Source organism: Conger conger, chromosome 12 (genome assembly GCF_963514075.1).
Source record: "Conger conger chromosome 12, fConCon1.1, whole genome shotgun sequence".
In the NCBI taxonomy this organism is placed as follows: Eukaryota; Metazoa; Chordata; class Actinopteri; order Anguilliformes; family Congridae; genus Conger; species Conger conger.
The window spans coordinates 8,628,062-8,643,624 of NC_083771.1; the positions used below are offsets into that span (position 1 = coordinate 8,628,062).

General features: G+C 47.0%; 1 protein-coding gene across 5 annotated transcripts in view; it reads left to right on the forward strand.

Annotated features, from left to right (window-relative positions):
- The window catches only part of LOC133105646 (guanine nucleotide exchange factor VAV2-like), a 179,236-nt gene that overhangs the window by 151,231 nt on the left and 12,442 nt on the right, over nucleotides 1-15,563 (forward strand). For all 5 annotated transcript variants that reach the window (XM_061215866.1, XM_061215870.1, XM_061215867.1 and 2 more), the window contains 6 exons: nucleotides 851-919; nucleotides 1,474-1,574; nucleotides 10,080-10,179; nucleotides 11,925-12,020; nucleotides 14,055-14,123; nucleotides 15,000-15,086. In XM_061215866.1, the coding sequence (XP_061071850.1) occupies nucleotides 851-919; nucleotides 1,474-1,574; nucleotides 10,080-10,179; nucleotides 11,925-12,020; nucleotides 14,055-14,123; nucleotides 15,000-15,086 (522 nt within the window). The remainder of the gene's footprint in view (nucleotides 1-850; nucleotides 920-1,473; nucleotides 1,575-10,079; nucleotides 10,180-11,924; nucleotides 12,021-14,054; nucleotides 14,124-14,999; nucleotides 15,087-15,563) is intronic.

Genomic DNA, 15,563 nt, shown 5'->3' on the forward strand with positions numbered 1-15,563 from the left:
ACACACATGCACACTCACACACACATGAATATACACACACGCCGTCACACAGACACACACCCATGAACATTCACACGTGACACACTCTTGCACAGACAATGTATACTCACAACACATAAGAATGTGCGTGTGTGAGAGACACATAGAAACACAGCACTACATACGTACATTACATTACATTAATGGCATTTGGCAGACACTCTTATCCAGAGCGACGTACAGTTGATTAGACTAAGCAGGAGACAATCCTCCCCTGGATGCAGGGTTAAGGGCCTTGCTCAACGGCTGTGTGGCTACACCAGGGATCGAACCACCGATCTTGCAGGTCCCAGTCATGTACCTTAACCACTACGCTACAGGCCACCCACATAATATGTAGGTATACACACACCCATACACACAAGCATACATACATACACACACAGAAATATGCATGAAAGTATGTACACCGAGCAGAACGGTTGTTCTATCGCTCGACATTCTCAGCAGCTCTGTAGTTCAGTGGTGTGAGCTTTAACCATACAGGCCTGCACTCAGCGCCTGGGGGCAGAATTCAGTGTGACATTGCTTGTGCCACAGTATTGATTCTGCTTTGAACTCAAGCTAATCCGGGGCGACAGTGAACACAAAAGGCACCTCATGAATTTGGACTCCTTCCACTGAGCCATCAAACTAATTTAAAATATTTAAAACCTTCTTTTGAAGGAAAGCCTTCTCAGAGAATGTAATTAATTAGCAAGTCAGTGGCTTCAGTTTCACGTGGTGATGTACGATCTGAGAGGGCTTGACACCATCTGCACCTTGCTCTAATGATGAAGTTTATTCAGTAATCTGTCTTTTCTTTCTTCAGAATTATATGATTCCACTCAAGCAGGTCCTCAGTCCTCAGGACATGGAAGCCATTTTTGTGAATCTGGAGGCAAGTACCAGTGGTGGTGGTTGTCTGCTAACTGCTGTGCAATATTGTGACGTATTATTGTATTATTGTAGTGGTGTTGTCCGGCTTGCTTAGCTGGCTGCTGTGTAATAATATTCTGACATTTTCTTTAGTCAGGCATGTCATGTTGACTTTTGTACTTTTCACTTCATTGTTGGTTTATTGTGTTTAATTAGGTTGAGATTTTGGTGTATGTTGAACAGACTTGGGTCAATTATTTGGGTAATTTGTTTTGGATTCAAGTACTCTTCTGCACTCAATTGATCTTGCCTGGTGCAGTTGAGCCAACCAAGAAGACCAGAAGGCAGGGTTTGCACTTTCCAAGTGTATTTCATTGGTTCCAATACAAGCTCAGTAAATCATGGAAAAGCACTTGAATCCAAACGGAGACGTAATTGACTCAGGTCTGGTGTGGAAGCGCGTCGCTGTCGGTTCCCCGGCTTCGGCCTGCGGTGGGGGTGACCTTTGAGGGGCAGTCGGGTTGAAATTAGGTTTTGTTTCTGTGTGGAGCTCAGATGATGTGCTGTGTCTTGCAGGACGTGATTAAAGTCCACTTCTCCCTGCTGAGAGCCATTGACATGAATATGGTGGGCGGCGGCGGTGGTCTCGGGAAGATCTTCCTGGATTTCAAGGAAAGGTCAGTATCCATGGGAGCGGTCGGCGTAGGTCAGCAAACAGTCTGGGAGAGTCCCGGCACAAGCGGAGGAGGGGCTGGCTTTTCACCCCTTTTTTCAGACTGGAATGGTTTATAGTGAAACGGCAAAACCAGAGGAATGGTTCTGTACCCGTATGGCTCTGATGTTGCTGTGTTTGTTAATTATGTCAGCTTGGTATTTCTGTCCAAGGCTTTCAGTGCTTAGATGAAAAGTGAAAATGATTTGTCATGCCCTGTACCATCATGAGGATGGGCTGTTACTGAATCTGAGCATATGGGGGGGGTGAGTTTGGGTGTAGTGAGTTGGGATAGGGTGAGTTTGGGTGTAGTGAGTTGGGATAGGGTGAGTTTGGGTGTAGTGAGTTGGGATAGGGTGAGTTTGGGTGTAGTGAGTTGGGATAGGGTGAGTTTGGGTGTAGTGAGTTGGAATGGGGCGAGTTTGGGTGTAGTGAGTTGGGATAGAGTGAGTTTGGGTACAGTGTGTTGGGATAGGGTGAGTTTGGGTGTAGTGAGTTGGGATAGGGTGAGTTTGGGTGTAGTGAGTTGGGATAGGGTGAGTTTGGGTGTAGTGGGTTGGGATAGGGTGAGTTTGGGTGTAGTGAGTTGGGATAGGGTGAGTTTGGGTGTAGTGAGTTGGGATAGGGCGAGTTTGGGTGTAGTGAGTTGGGATAGAGTGAGTTTGGGTACAGTGTGTTGGGATAGGGTGAGTTTGGGTGTAGTGAGTTGGGATAGGGTGAGTTTGGGTGTAGTGAGTTGGGATAGGGTGAGTTTGGGTGTAGTGGGTTGGGATAGGGTGAGTTTGGGTGTAGTGAGTTGGGATAGGGTGAGTTTGGGTGTAGTGAGTTGGGATAGGGTGAGTTTGGGTGTAGTGAGTTGGGATAGGGTGAGTTTGGCCCCTGCTGTCCCCACACGCCCCCTCTGCTCTGCTCCTCTGGACTCCAAACCCTGCTGACTACGGGACATCTGCAGTGTTTCTATATGAATCTGATAATTACACACACAAGCACACACATGCACACACACTCACACTCACACTCACACTCACACACATGCACGCACACACACACACACACACACACACTCACACTCACACACACACTCACACACACACACACACACGCACGCACACACACACACTCACACAGTCACACACACGCACACACATGTACACACATGCACACACGCACAGTCGCACGCACACACGCCCACACACACAGACTCACTCACAGACAAGTTTACAAAAACACACATACTCTCACGCACACATACATACACACACACACACACACTCACACACACTGTACATATGCACATACGCACACACACACAGACACACACACTCACACACACACACGCACACACACACACTCACACAGTCACACACACACACACACAGACAAGTTTACAAACACACACATACTCTCACTCGCACATACGTACACACACATACACACACACATACACACATGCACACACTCACACACACTGTACATATGCACATACGCACACACACACAGACACACTTCACTCACACACACACACGCACACACACACTCACTGGCTCACTTCCTGGATGAGAGGGCGTTTCTCCTTATTTGTGTGTAATTAGCTGGCTGCAGTGTGTCCCAGGGGCCATAGGAGCCGACTGAACAAGACCGGCACTGACTGCACCTCACCCCGTCCTCACTCGCTCTCTCTCCATCTCTCGCTCTCCGTCTTTCTCTTTTTTATCTTTTTTCCTCCCTTTTACTTTGTCCATCATTCTGATCTGATTGATGTATTCCAGCGTGTTGGTAGCAGTATCTGTAGAAACAGCTTTCCTTGGTGAACGTGTCATGAGTGAGTTTGTCTACCGCTAACCAGTCGGCATACTGCAAGCGAGTCAGGAAAATCCCCGACTGGGCAAGAGGGGAAGGTGTGTGAGGTGTGTTTAATCTCAGAATCAGTCATTTAACACACAGTATATTTATTGAATGTGTGGGTGAGTGTTCTATATTTATCTAATGTGTGGGTGAGCGTTCTGAAACAAAATGGCTGCCGCGTATCAGTCAGGTGTGGAGGCTGCGTGCTCCCGTCTCTCTGTGAAGTGCTTTCTGAAAAGAGCTTTTTAAATATCCCTCTAATCCGTCCCATTCATTTATACTTCTGTTTATCTGCACAAGGACTCAGATGCAGTCCGTTAACATTTCCATTGATCTCACAGACGCATCACAGTACGGGTTTAAATAATAATGTACTATTTTGCATATTCTGAATTTGCCTCTTTAGAATCGGAGGTGGAGGAGAGAAACCTAGGGACCGAAATCGAGCCGTTCGCTGCCCGCCATTCAGTTTAATTAAGTGAGTTATCTGCGGGTGTGAGTCCCGGTGACCTTTCCAACAATACGCCTTCAACAAAAGCCTTTCAGGTGTTGTATTTTTATTTCTCGACAGCGCTGGGTAAGCCGCGCTGGAAATGTCAGCCTTCGCAGCGGGCGAGTTAATGGCGCGCACTGCTGCCATCACGGCGCTTTTCTCTGCCCCGTTTTCAGCTCCTCTCATGGCCCAGGATTTCATAAGATGCCAATTTGTGTGCTTTTTTTCTGAGGCTGCTGACTTTAACATACTTCAACATACTCATATGATTAAGCAGAAAATATTAAAAAGCGTTTTAATCGTTAAAATGAATGAAGTGAGTTTTACATTTTCAAGTGTCTATCCTCAACACGCCGTCTTCAAGCCGTCTCGTCTCGTGCTCGTGACCGTGACCGTGATTCCAAGGCGCCCGGGGTGCTTATTGTGCGGTGATCAGCTAACCCAGCCAAGTCCCTCCCTCTGGAGCAGCGAGCCAATTATGCCGCTCCACGTGAGCCGGCCAAACTTGGCTTTTGGCAGGACCGGGTGTCGAACCCCGGTTCTCGATATCCTCAGTTTTTCAGCCACATCCATTACATTACATTACATTAATGGCATTTGCCAGACGCTCTTATCCAGAGTGACGTACAACAAAGTGCAAAGTCCATACCCATAACCAGGGATAAGTGCGCTGAAAGACCCTAGAGGGAAGTACAATTTCAACTGCTACCTGCACAACAAAGATACATCTGTGGTGACGGGTGGTCACAAAGGTTTGTTTTCACACTCCAAATACCAGAGTTCTGTTCAAAACTAGGAGCACATCAAGTGCTTATTGTTTTCAGAAGATAATCCAGCAGTTGCATATTTCGGAGAAAGAAGACTGACTAGAGACAACCAACAATGTTTTCTGACATGAGTAACATATCAAACCTCATTTTAAAGATTTAGGGTTTTGCATTTTAGATGCTTGGTTCACATTCTGTGCGTACTCATGGAATTGATATTGCTGCAAAAAAGCTATCTTTGGGAGGTATCAAATGTGTTACGTTTTAATATAAAAAATGACAGATTGACACTTTAACAACACTTCCCAATCTTTAAAATGTTTTTATCCGAGCGCTAATCCTCGTTAGCTGCTGCTGGAGCGCCACGCGTCAGGGAGGATTACCTCTCTTCACCGGCGCGTCGCCTCTCCTTAATCACCGGGCTCCCCCTCGGTCCGTACTCACCCCCAGGGGCCAGAGACCAGGCCGTTTATTTATTGTAAACGGGCGTGTTACAGCGCTGAGAGAGCGCGTGGGGGGGCAGTCCCGCCTGGAGCGAGTCTGAGGACAGGGGCGTTGGAGCGTGTCGCGTACGGGCGACAGTCTCCGCCCTCCCTGGCCCGACCACTCGGCCCTTTTCACACCTCACGTCTCTCTCGGCAAACGCCGCGACTTCAGCTTCTGCTGCTGTCAGGACGACGTCCGTCTCCTTACCGGGGGACCCCACCCCTCAGGTAATGCCGTGAAGATTTTCCACTTGCACTTGCAACACTGCGCTGCCTTTGGCTGAATGCGTTCTGGCTCTTCAGCAGTCTTGGTGTTGTAGAAATGCTTTTTCCGAAAGGCGGACCTGCATTGTGATACACTGGCACGGCCTTCTCACATTTAGCCTGTATCACTTCATTTAAATTTATCTTGTTGTTGAGAGAAATATTGATGATGAAACCCTGAAACCATGTCTGCTCTGTACTGTAATTGATAAGCAGAGATCTGAAACCAGTATCCCTTCAGTTGGTTTTGTTGTGTCAGCATTACGTTTGCGTTTGTGTCAGTCCAGGTTAAGGATTTTCACTCCAGGCGTTTGTCTGTGAGAAAACATATTGCAGCATATGCATTTTAACAGATTCTGCACAACCGCTAGCGTTTGAGCAGTAATGTACTCTTCTGTGCATGTGCCTACCAGCAGACCAAAAGGCAACATGCGTACCATGAAAAAAAAAAAGACAACTTTTCATTTTTCACTCAGAGCGTTAGTGGCAGTTGGGATTAGACCGTTATTGGAGAGATTTCTTTTTGCTGTGCAGGCAGCGGTTCGGCACCTTACAGGCCGAAGGCTACGTTTCTGAATTGTGCTGCTGCAGATGAGAAACATCACTCTGCCGTGTGCTGGAGAGCTGGCGTGGGCTGGGGGAGGGTTTCCTCAGCAGCCTGTGTGATTGAACGGAGAGCGTGAGGAGAAGCAGGCGGTAAGGAGTGACTGAAACACCGGGGTTCAGTGGAGCCCCACCCTGCCACCCCTCACAACATGCCCGCAGTACAGCAGCCCTGCTGGAAGGGTGGAGTTTATGTCAGAAGGGCACACAAAGGGGGTGTCTCGGTGGCGCAGCCTGTAGAGCACTGACCGCATGCTCATTGCGAGCCGCGACGTCGGCGGTTCGAATCCGACCGTCCGACATTTGTCGCATGTCTTCCCCTCTCTCTCGCTCCCATTCTTCCTGTCTCTCTATACTATAATACTGTCCAATAAAGCTGAAAAAGGCCGAAAAAATATCAACAAAAGAAAAATAAGGGCACAAAAGGCGATTGGTCTGAATATGGAAACGTCACTGTACACGACAATGTTTTGGTTCATCGGTCAACAGCCCAGTAAGTATGAACAAAAACCGAACAAAAACACAACTTTAGTTTTAGACGAACTAGTTTAAATGTGACGTTTAGTGTGGACTTTACACTGTAACTTCAGATCAAACTGAAGTTAAACTGGTGCAACAGGCTGCAGGCTGCCGATCCTTCTCAGCCCTGCCGGCAGTCCAGAACATACCGGTACATCTCCTCCAGAGATCAAGGTGCAGTAATTAAACAATGAGGATGTCAAACTGGACCTTCTGAGAAATGCCAAATAAAATAAAATAATATAATACAAAAGGAGGGCGATCTGTTTCGTTCTCCTTTGAAATATTTTTAAAAAACCCTTCTTCTGCGGTGGTCTCTGCCAGCTCCCCTCTCTGTATCTGCGTAATTAACCTTTTGCTGCGTTCCTGAGGAATGTCACAGAAACTTCTGCGTGATTGGAATGACATTAGAACCCCTGCACGATAAGAATGCCATTAGAATGGCTGCACGATTGGAATGTCATTAAGAACAGCTTCCGCAAAGTCACCGCGAGGTCAAAATGAAGTCGGGGTTAATTAAAATCGCCGTGGTAGCTCAGCATTAAGTGCACTGCTCAGAGACGTTGCGCTTTAAATACGTATTTAATGTAGAACATGCCACATTGGGCTAATTAGCATTGAGTTACTGAGGCAAATTTAAATTTCCTGAACCTCTCTTACCTAGATTTTAAATTGTATTTGTGAGAAGTGTCCTCTTACCTGCTCTCGTGTCATGACATCTTAGCTATTAAACCTACTCAGTGGTGCTCGTAGGATCGTGGGAACTCAAACAGAACGATGTGAGGGATACTTCCATGTGAAGGTTTGAAATAGCAATTGAAAGACTTCTCATACAGGTTACTTTGGTCACAACAAGAGCAGGTGCAAGCAGAAAATTTAAAGTGGACTGGGTTAAAGACGCTGTTTCAACCCAGCCCACCTTAAATATTTTTCCATATAAATTTGCTTCGCAAGGAGGCCTTCATGTTCAATCACGTCCGGAAACATCTGCTATCAAAACCGCCCTCCAGCACCTGCCTCCGGATCTGCGGCCTGTCGCGGTGAGTTTGGGACGGGAGCGGCGGCTGCGTTTGTGCGGTGATTACGGAAAGCCGCCCGTAATCTTCCTCCGCTGAAGAGCGTGGCATTTGGCAGCGATGAGGCCTTAATCAGGACCTCGTTAGCTCCACGGGGGGGAGGGGGGGAGGGGGGTGTAGGTTTCAGAGCTGAGCGGCAGGGGGTCGCACCGCGACTCCGGGGGGGGGCGGGATGTGACATCACGGCCCGGCTGATTCCAGCCAATCAGCCGTCGCCTCTGACTCTGTCGCCCTTAATTAGCTGGAGTGTCAGTGCGTGATGCGATTCTGAAGAGTCACCTGGGTATTTATAAATGCGTGTTTAATCTCCGCGTATTTAAAGTGTCTCTCATCTCAAGGCATATAAATGGGGATCATGATAACAGATTAATGGCACCCCTCTGCGCCCCCCGCCCCCCCTGAAAACGTATGTGCCGTACTGCAGTCACAGGGACAAGTGTGCCGACCCCCCCCACCCACCTCGCTCAAGGCTTCCAGGCTGCGTTCCCAGACTGGCTGGTCCGTCTCTGCGCTACAGCATTGCAGGGAATAAACGCGGCCTGTTCTTACTCCCCACGGTCTCCTTGGGGAGGAACAGTGTTATCTGTAAAGCTGGGTAAAATGTGTTTGTTTAATGAAGGAGCGCAGCGCTGAGGCACGCCGTCTCTGATCGTGACTGATGTGAAGCATATGGTCTAATCATGATTGATCTGAAGCATATGGTCTGTCTGCTTCACACCCCTTCACTGGGTTTGTGTTTTTCGCTCTTCACGGGTCTTGGAAGACGATGGGCGCGGCAGTCTACATGGGTTGGGTTTGTCCTGCTGCGAGTGGGTTGCTCGGCGTAGGTTACGGTCTGTCCATTTCTACTGGGTCACTTTGACTCACTCTGCCTTATCTTCAGTAATTCGTATTTAAGGAGAGTCTCGTTTTGGTGCCGTTGAGAGAAACTGAGGGAGTGACACATACAGATGGAGGATTCATATTTGGGTTGACAGTTGGCCTCATCTGTGTCTTTGAACGACTACATTTTTTCAATTGATTCCCGGTATAAAAGGTAAACGTTACGAGGATAAACTTAAGATGCTTAATCTCTTCAAGCTTAGCAAAAGGAGATTTAGGGGTGAATTGATTCTGGCTTTTAAATTCATAAAAGGGATTAACTGAACTTTAATGCACTACAGGCGGTTCTTCAGGTTGAGGGGGCATGAATATTTATATAAATATAAATTAGCAAAGGATAAATTCCGCAGACATTAGGAAGTATTTTTTTGACCAGTCTCTGTGTGGAATAGCTTGCCAGGTCATGTAGTGGAGGGAGAAACTCTGGGGGTTTTCAAGACCAGGCTTGATGCTCTTTTAGGTAAACTCAGTATTAGGTACACTTTAGTGGTAGTGAAAGGTGAGCATTGCTGGCCTGAATGGCCTGTTCTTGTCATTATGTTATGTAAAGTTATGTCTTGTTTTGAGTCTTCATTTGAGCATTTGGTGAATCAAAGTCAAATGTATATCTTTAAAATGAACCCCAGGGGAGGTGTTGAGACAGCGACTGGAAGCACTGATTGTTGGCCAATAGTGCACTTTTCCAGTTTTTTGGAGCATTTAGTGATGAGTGTTTAGTTGTGTTCAGAGATGAGTGTGTTTAGCTGTGTGTAGAAATGAGTGTGTTCAGCTGTGTTCAGAGATGAGTGTGTTTAGCTGTGATTAGAGATCTTCAGAGATGAGTGTGTTTAGCTGTGATTAGAGATCTTCAGAGATGAGTGTGTTTAGCTGTGTTCAGAGATGAGTGTGTTTAGCTGTGTTCAGAGATGAGTGTGTTTAGCTGTGATTAGAGATCTTCAGAGATGAGTGTGTTTAGCTGTGTTCAGAGATGAGTGTGTTTAGCTGTGATTAGAGATCTTCAGAGATGAGTGTGTTTAGCTGTGTTCAGAGATGAGTGTGTTTAGCTGTGTTCAGAGATGAGTGTGTTTAGCTGTGTTCAGAGATGAGTGTGTTTAGCTGTGATTAGAGATCTTCAGAGATGAGTGTGTTTAGCTGTGTTCAGAGATGAGTGTGTTTAGCTGTGTTCAGAGATGAGTGTGTTTAGCTGTGTTCAGAGATGAGTGTGTTTAGCTGTGATTAGAGATCTTCAGAGATGAGTGTGTTTAGCTGTGTTCAGAGATGAGTGTGTTTAGCTGTGATTAGAGATCTTCAGAGATGAGTGTGTTTAGCTGTGTTCAGAGATGAGTGTGTTTAGCTGTGTTCAGAGATGAGTGTGTTTAGCTGTGATTAGAGATCTTCAGAGATGAGTGTGTTTAGCTGTGTTCAGAGATGAGTGTGTTTAGCTGTGTTCAGAGATGAGTGTGTTTAGCTGTGTTCAGAGATGAGTGTGTTTAGCTGTGTTCAGAGATGAGTGTGTTCAGCTGTGTTCAGAGATGAGTGTGTTTATGTATCCTACAGGTTGCTCATATATGGCCAGTACTGCAGCCAGATGGAGAACGCCCAGAAGACTCTGGACGAGCTAATTGCCACACGCGATGACGTCAGGATGAAAGTGGAGGTACTGCCCCCCCCACACACACACACACATACACACACACACACACATACACACAGTAAACCAGGACCCTGTATGCTGTACCCTTCACCTCAGCAGGCCGGCAGGGTGCGTCCCGCTCCCCACACTTAACCCTGTAATTTAGCCCATTACTTTATTGGACAGGGACAATGCAGGGAGTTAGCGAGGGAGGCTAATGTTCATCTGTAGTCCCTGGTTACATGTTTTTGGCTGTGGGAGGAAACTGGAGGAAACCCACACGAACGAGGAGAACATGAAACCTCCACACAGAGAGGATCCGGGTCAGCTGGTACTCAAACCCAGAACCTCCCTCTTACCAAGCAACAGCGCCAACCACTGCAGCTCTGCGCTGCTCTGCCGGAGACCGAGAGCTCCACCACCCCTGCCTCCCCAGAACCCTCTGCTGGGACCCTCCCGGTGTGCGCTACTTTTAACCTCGGATCGCTCCGCTTTACAGACTCCGTCTCTGTCACACGCGGCAGGAGGCATCGCACTGCCCGCCCGCGTAGCCTGTTACCGGCAGGGGGGCAGGGGGCAGGGGGGCAGGCGGAGCGGCTGCTGAACTTGTTTCAGAAACCCGACAGCGAACGGTGATGATTATCCTCCCTTATCGGAGACAGGAAGCAGGGCATTCTAATTGGCACAGTTGGCTTATCTTCCCATTCGGCCCGCGGAACATTCCAGCGTTATCCCCTAATGAGAAAGACATCTGCGCTGATAATCTTACTAAAAATAATCAACTTACTCCTCGGAACAAAGTAACTGTCTCTGTAAATGCTGTGCTCCTCTGTAAGTAGGACTTCTGTGCGTAAGTGCAGGAGGTCTGTAATGAAGTGTTTTGTGCTGTCACACGAGTGCGCTGGCAGTTATATAATCAGCCGTTTGTCTGGTTGTGTGAATGCACTGTCAGGTGCCAGGGACCGCTATTTCTGCTCTTGTAAGTTGCCATTACAGAGGCTGTATACCATAATGAATTGTGTTGTGACGGTTCAAGAACAAAACTGATTGTTAGTGCTGTATGAATTCACCATATAAGTTTGAATGAGCTGGTGGTGTTATATGAAGGGACCATAGATGATAATGAATGATAATGAATGATAATGAATGCGATGGTGTTAATATTAGGGCACCCTAGATGTTATGGAATGACATGAATGAATGGTGGTGGTGTTGTATGAAGGCACCATAGATGATAATGAATGATAATGAATGCGATGGTGTTAATATTAGGGCACCCTAGATGTTATGGAATGACATGAATGAATGGTGGTGGTGTTGTATGAAGGCACCATAGATGATAATGAATGATAATGAATGCGATGGTGTTAATATTAGGGCACCCTAGATGTTATGGAATGACATGAATGAATGGTGGTGGTGTTGTATGAAGGCACCATAGATGATAATGAATGATAATGAATGCGATGGTGTTAATATTAGGGCACCCTAGATGTTATGGAATGACATGAATGAATGGTGGTGGTGTTGTATGAAGGCACCATAGATCAGGGATCAGCAACTCATGGTCCTGCTCGTTTCCCACCCTCCCTTTGCCTATGAGTGAAGACAGTGTGGCCAATCAGTAGCACTGATTACTAGGAGAAAAGGAAACCAGGCCTGGATTTGGATTTGAGGGCAGTGGGGGGGACCATGGATGTCATTCAGCTGGTGGTGGTGTGGTATGAAGGCACAATATAGATTTTAATAACCTTGTGGTGTTGTTGCAGGAGTGCACTTTGAAGGTTCAGGAAGGGAAATTTAAACTCCAGGACCTGCTGGTGGTTCCCATGCAGAGGGTCCTGAAGTACCATCTCCTGCTAAAGGTGAGTGACTCTTTCCCCGAGCGTTGTCTTGTTGTCATGACAACAGCCGGTCGGACACAGCTGTCTTAACGGACTCCACACTCAACTTCGGAGGGTGGGGCATTCTGAAATGTTCACAGAGACACACCCTGTAGCCAGACACATTGGTGGCATGGACAACATCTGGCTGAGAAATTTTCATATTAAATGCCACAGCCTGTCCAGTACAAACAATTACTTCCTCTATTAATGTTAAATCCGTTTAATACCAGCACAATCACTATGGTCATGACCCACCATCATAGCATGTGAATTAGATGCATGAATTAAGGCCATACTAGCAGTTCTTTTTATTTAAGTGCATATATTAGCGGGCGAGTTCACGTCCTACTGGAACGGTGTTGCAGGTGACACAGGAACGTTCACACAGGCCGCGTTGCCATGGTGTCTGCCTGACGGGCTGGCATGGTAACCACGCACCCCGTATGACGCTTTAGTGTTGGGGGGGTCCTGCCGGTTCACCCCGCCCGAACCTATTATCACTGCGCATTAACCATTCAGTGCCCACGTTACTGGCATGGTAACCACACACCCCGTATGATGCTATAGTGTTGGGGGGGTCCTGCAGGTTAATTTCGCCCCAAACCCCTTATCACTGCACATTAAACATTCAGAGGCCACGTTACTGGCATGTATCCTCTCCGGTCCGTTTAGTGGCAGTCACTCATAATAGAGCTCATGTACAAACAGTGTACAGAATGCATGATTCGTTCAGCAGCCCTCTCAATTATTAAAGCCTGATCTGGGACACAGCCTTATTTATCTCCTTTCTTAGCCTGTCCTGGGGGTTGCTGACGTGGAGCTTCGTTGTACACACTGTCCTTTCTCACCGCCTTACCTGAGCATACGAAAACCCACAGAAAACACACCGGCAAAGTCAGGGGAACATTGCGGATACGTTCCAGTTTGGTTGTCAAAGTTATGTGAAAATCAGAGGCCATATGTTCCAGGCACGTATGGGTAACTGCGCTGATTGTTATTTAAATCGGGAATAACACAACTGAATCCTAATACGCAGTTCCTGCATTGTTCCGTGTGACTTGCAAATAACATTCAGGGTGACATTCAGGGTGAATCAGCTCATTTCAGGGTTGTGCTGAAGGCCAGAGCTGATTGGCTGGGAGGATCGGAAGCGATGATTTTGGCCACAGATTGAGGGCTGCGGCGGCCTGCCTGGTGTCCTTCACCTGGGCTGGAACACTCAGCACCCCTGTGCACTTTGGGCTGCGTTAAATTAGCTGTGGTTTCATCATATTACAATACTGCTGTTTCAGTCCTCCACAATCCTGTGCTTCAAGAGTAATGTGCAGTGGCCCCAGGCATTCTGCCGTTGTGGTCACGGTGTAGAGCCAGGACAAGGATGGCACATTTGAAGGAACATGCTGTCATTGTTTTTCTGAATTTGGGCTACATTAGGATGATCTCTGCATGAGAATTCCAAGTAGTCAAGAGAAAACAAATGTCTTGTGCACGTATACAGTCAAAAGTATGCTATATAAAGTATATGTTTAGCATTTGAGTAATGTAAGGTGCTCTTCTGTTGGATTCAGGGTAAGGTACTCAGTTCAGTTTGGGTCTCTTATAGTCAGCGAGTGTTAAAGCACACAGATTGAAATTCGTTCTGACACCTTTTCTACCCCAGCCATCACAACCTATTGTTTTCATAATCAAGTCTACAGCCCACACCTGTTTCCATTCACCCTGACAAACTGTTTTACAAACCACCAAGGCCAACTGTCACCGGTGATGGGACTGGAGCCATTGATTTCTACAGTTAAAGGAAGTTTGAGTGAATTACCAACAGCCAAGAGGGAAATCTTTACTACCTGCTTGCTTTGTGTTCAGCGCCTGTTTTTACTGCCCAATTACTTCATCAGTCATAATTAGTTAATGAGCCAGTGGTGATACTTTTATGAAGTGCTGTAACAGTGTAAATATTCATGTGAGACGTGGCCAGAGTCGGTTGCCATAGTAACCCGCTCCTCTCTCCTGCAGGAGCTGCTGAGTCACTCAACTGACCGACCTGAGAGAGAGCAGCTAAGGGAGGCCCTGGAGGCCATGCAGGTGTGTGTGAGAGAGTGTGTGTGCGTGTGTGTGTGTGTCTGTGAGAGTGTGTGTGCGTGTGTGTGTGTGTGTGTGTCTGTGAGAGTGTGTGTGTGTGTCTGTGAGAGTGTGTGTGCGTGTGTGTGTGTGTGTGTCTGTGAGAGTGTGTGTGCGTGTGTGTGTGTGTGTGTCTGTGAGAGTGTGTGTGCGTGTGTCTGTGTGTCTGTGAGAGTGTGTGTGCGTGTGTGTGTGTGTGTCTGTGAGAGTGTGTGTGTGTGTGTGTGAGAGTGTGTGTCTGTGTGTGTGTGTGTGTCTGTGAGAGTGTGTGTGCGTGTCTGTGTGTGTGTGTCTGTGAGAGTGTGTGTGTGTGTGTGTGTTTGTGTTTGTGTCTGTGAGAGTGTGTGTGTGTCTGTGTCTGTGTATGTGTGTGTGTGTGTCTGTGAGAGTGAGTGTGTGTGTGTGTGTGTGTGTGTGTGTGCCTGTGAGAGTGTGTGTGCGTGTCTGTGAGTGTGTGTGTGTGTCTGTGAGTGTGTGTGCGTGTCTGTGAGTGTGTGTGCGTGTCTGTGAGTGTGTGTGCGTGTCTGTGAGTGTGTGTGTGTGTCTGTGAGAGTGTGTGTGTGTGTCTGTGTGTGTGTGTGTGTGTGCGTGTCTGTGAGAGTGTGTGTGGGTGTCTGTGTGTGTGTGCGCGTGTGTCTGTCTGTGTCTGTGTGCTCGCAAGTGTGTATGAGTCTGTCTGTGTGTGTGTGTGTGTGTGTGTGCACATGGGCATGTGTGTGTGTCTGTGTATGTGTGTGTGTAAGAGTGTGTGTTTGTCTGTGTGTTGTTTGTGTGCGTCCAGCTTTGTATTTTGAATTCACATAGATGCATTTCCATGCCTGTTTTTTTCTGATGCGGAAGGATTTGGCCATGTATATAAACGAGGTGAAAAGGGACAACGAGACCCTGAAGAAAATCAGCGAATTTCAGAGTTCCATAGAAAACCTTGTAAGTACCTTTTCTGTATGTGTGTTGGGAAGAATTTACCGTCTGCACAAAGCAGTTCCCCTTCCGTTCCTGTTTATGTCTTGGAATTTTCTGGAAAGTTTGCCTTCTGCTATGTGATCGCATCATCGACTTCCACCTGCCCTGCACATTTGCAGTTTTCCCGTCTGTAATAAATCATTTGTTCAACCAGAGTATGAGCAGGCCTGCTTTGAATCCATGTGAATTAAAAAAAGAACTGCGTGCATTTACATACCCATGGAACACAACATCAATTAGCCCCGCAGCAGGGTTGTAATGTATGTTCTGATTGTTTGTGGTTTAATACCAGCATCTAATTAAGTCAGTATTCTAGAACTCCACTGCTTTCTGGAGTGATTGTGTTAACATTAGAATGTTCAGTTAAGAACATTCTAATCATATGTTTGTGATCTCAGAAGGGTTAACATCAGACGTGTGTTCAAGATGGTTAATGTTAAC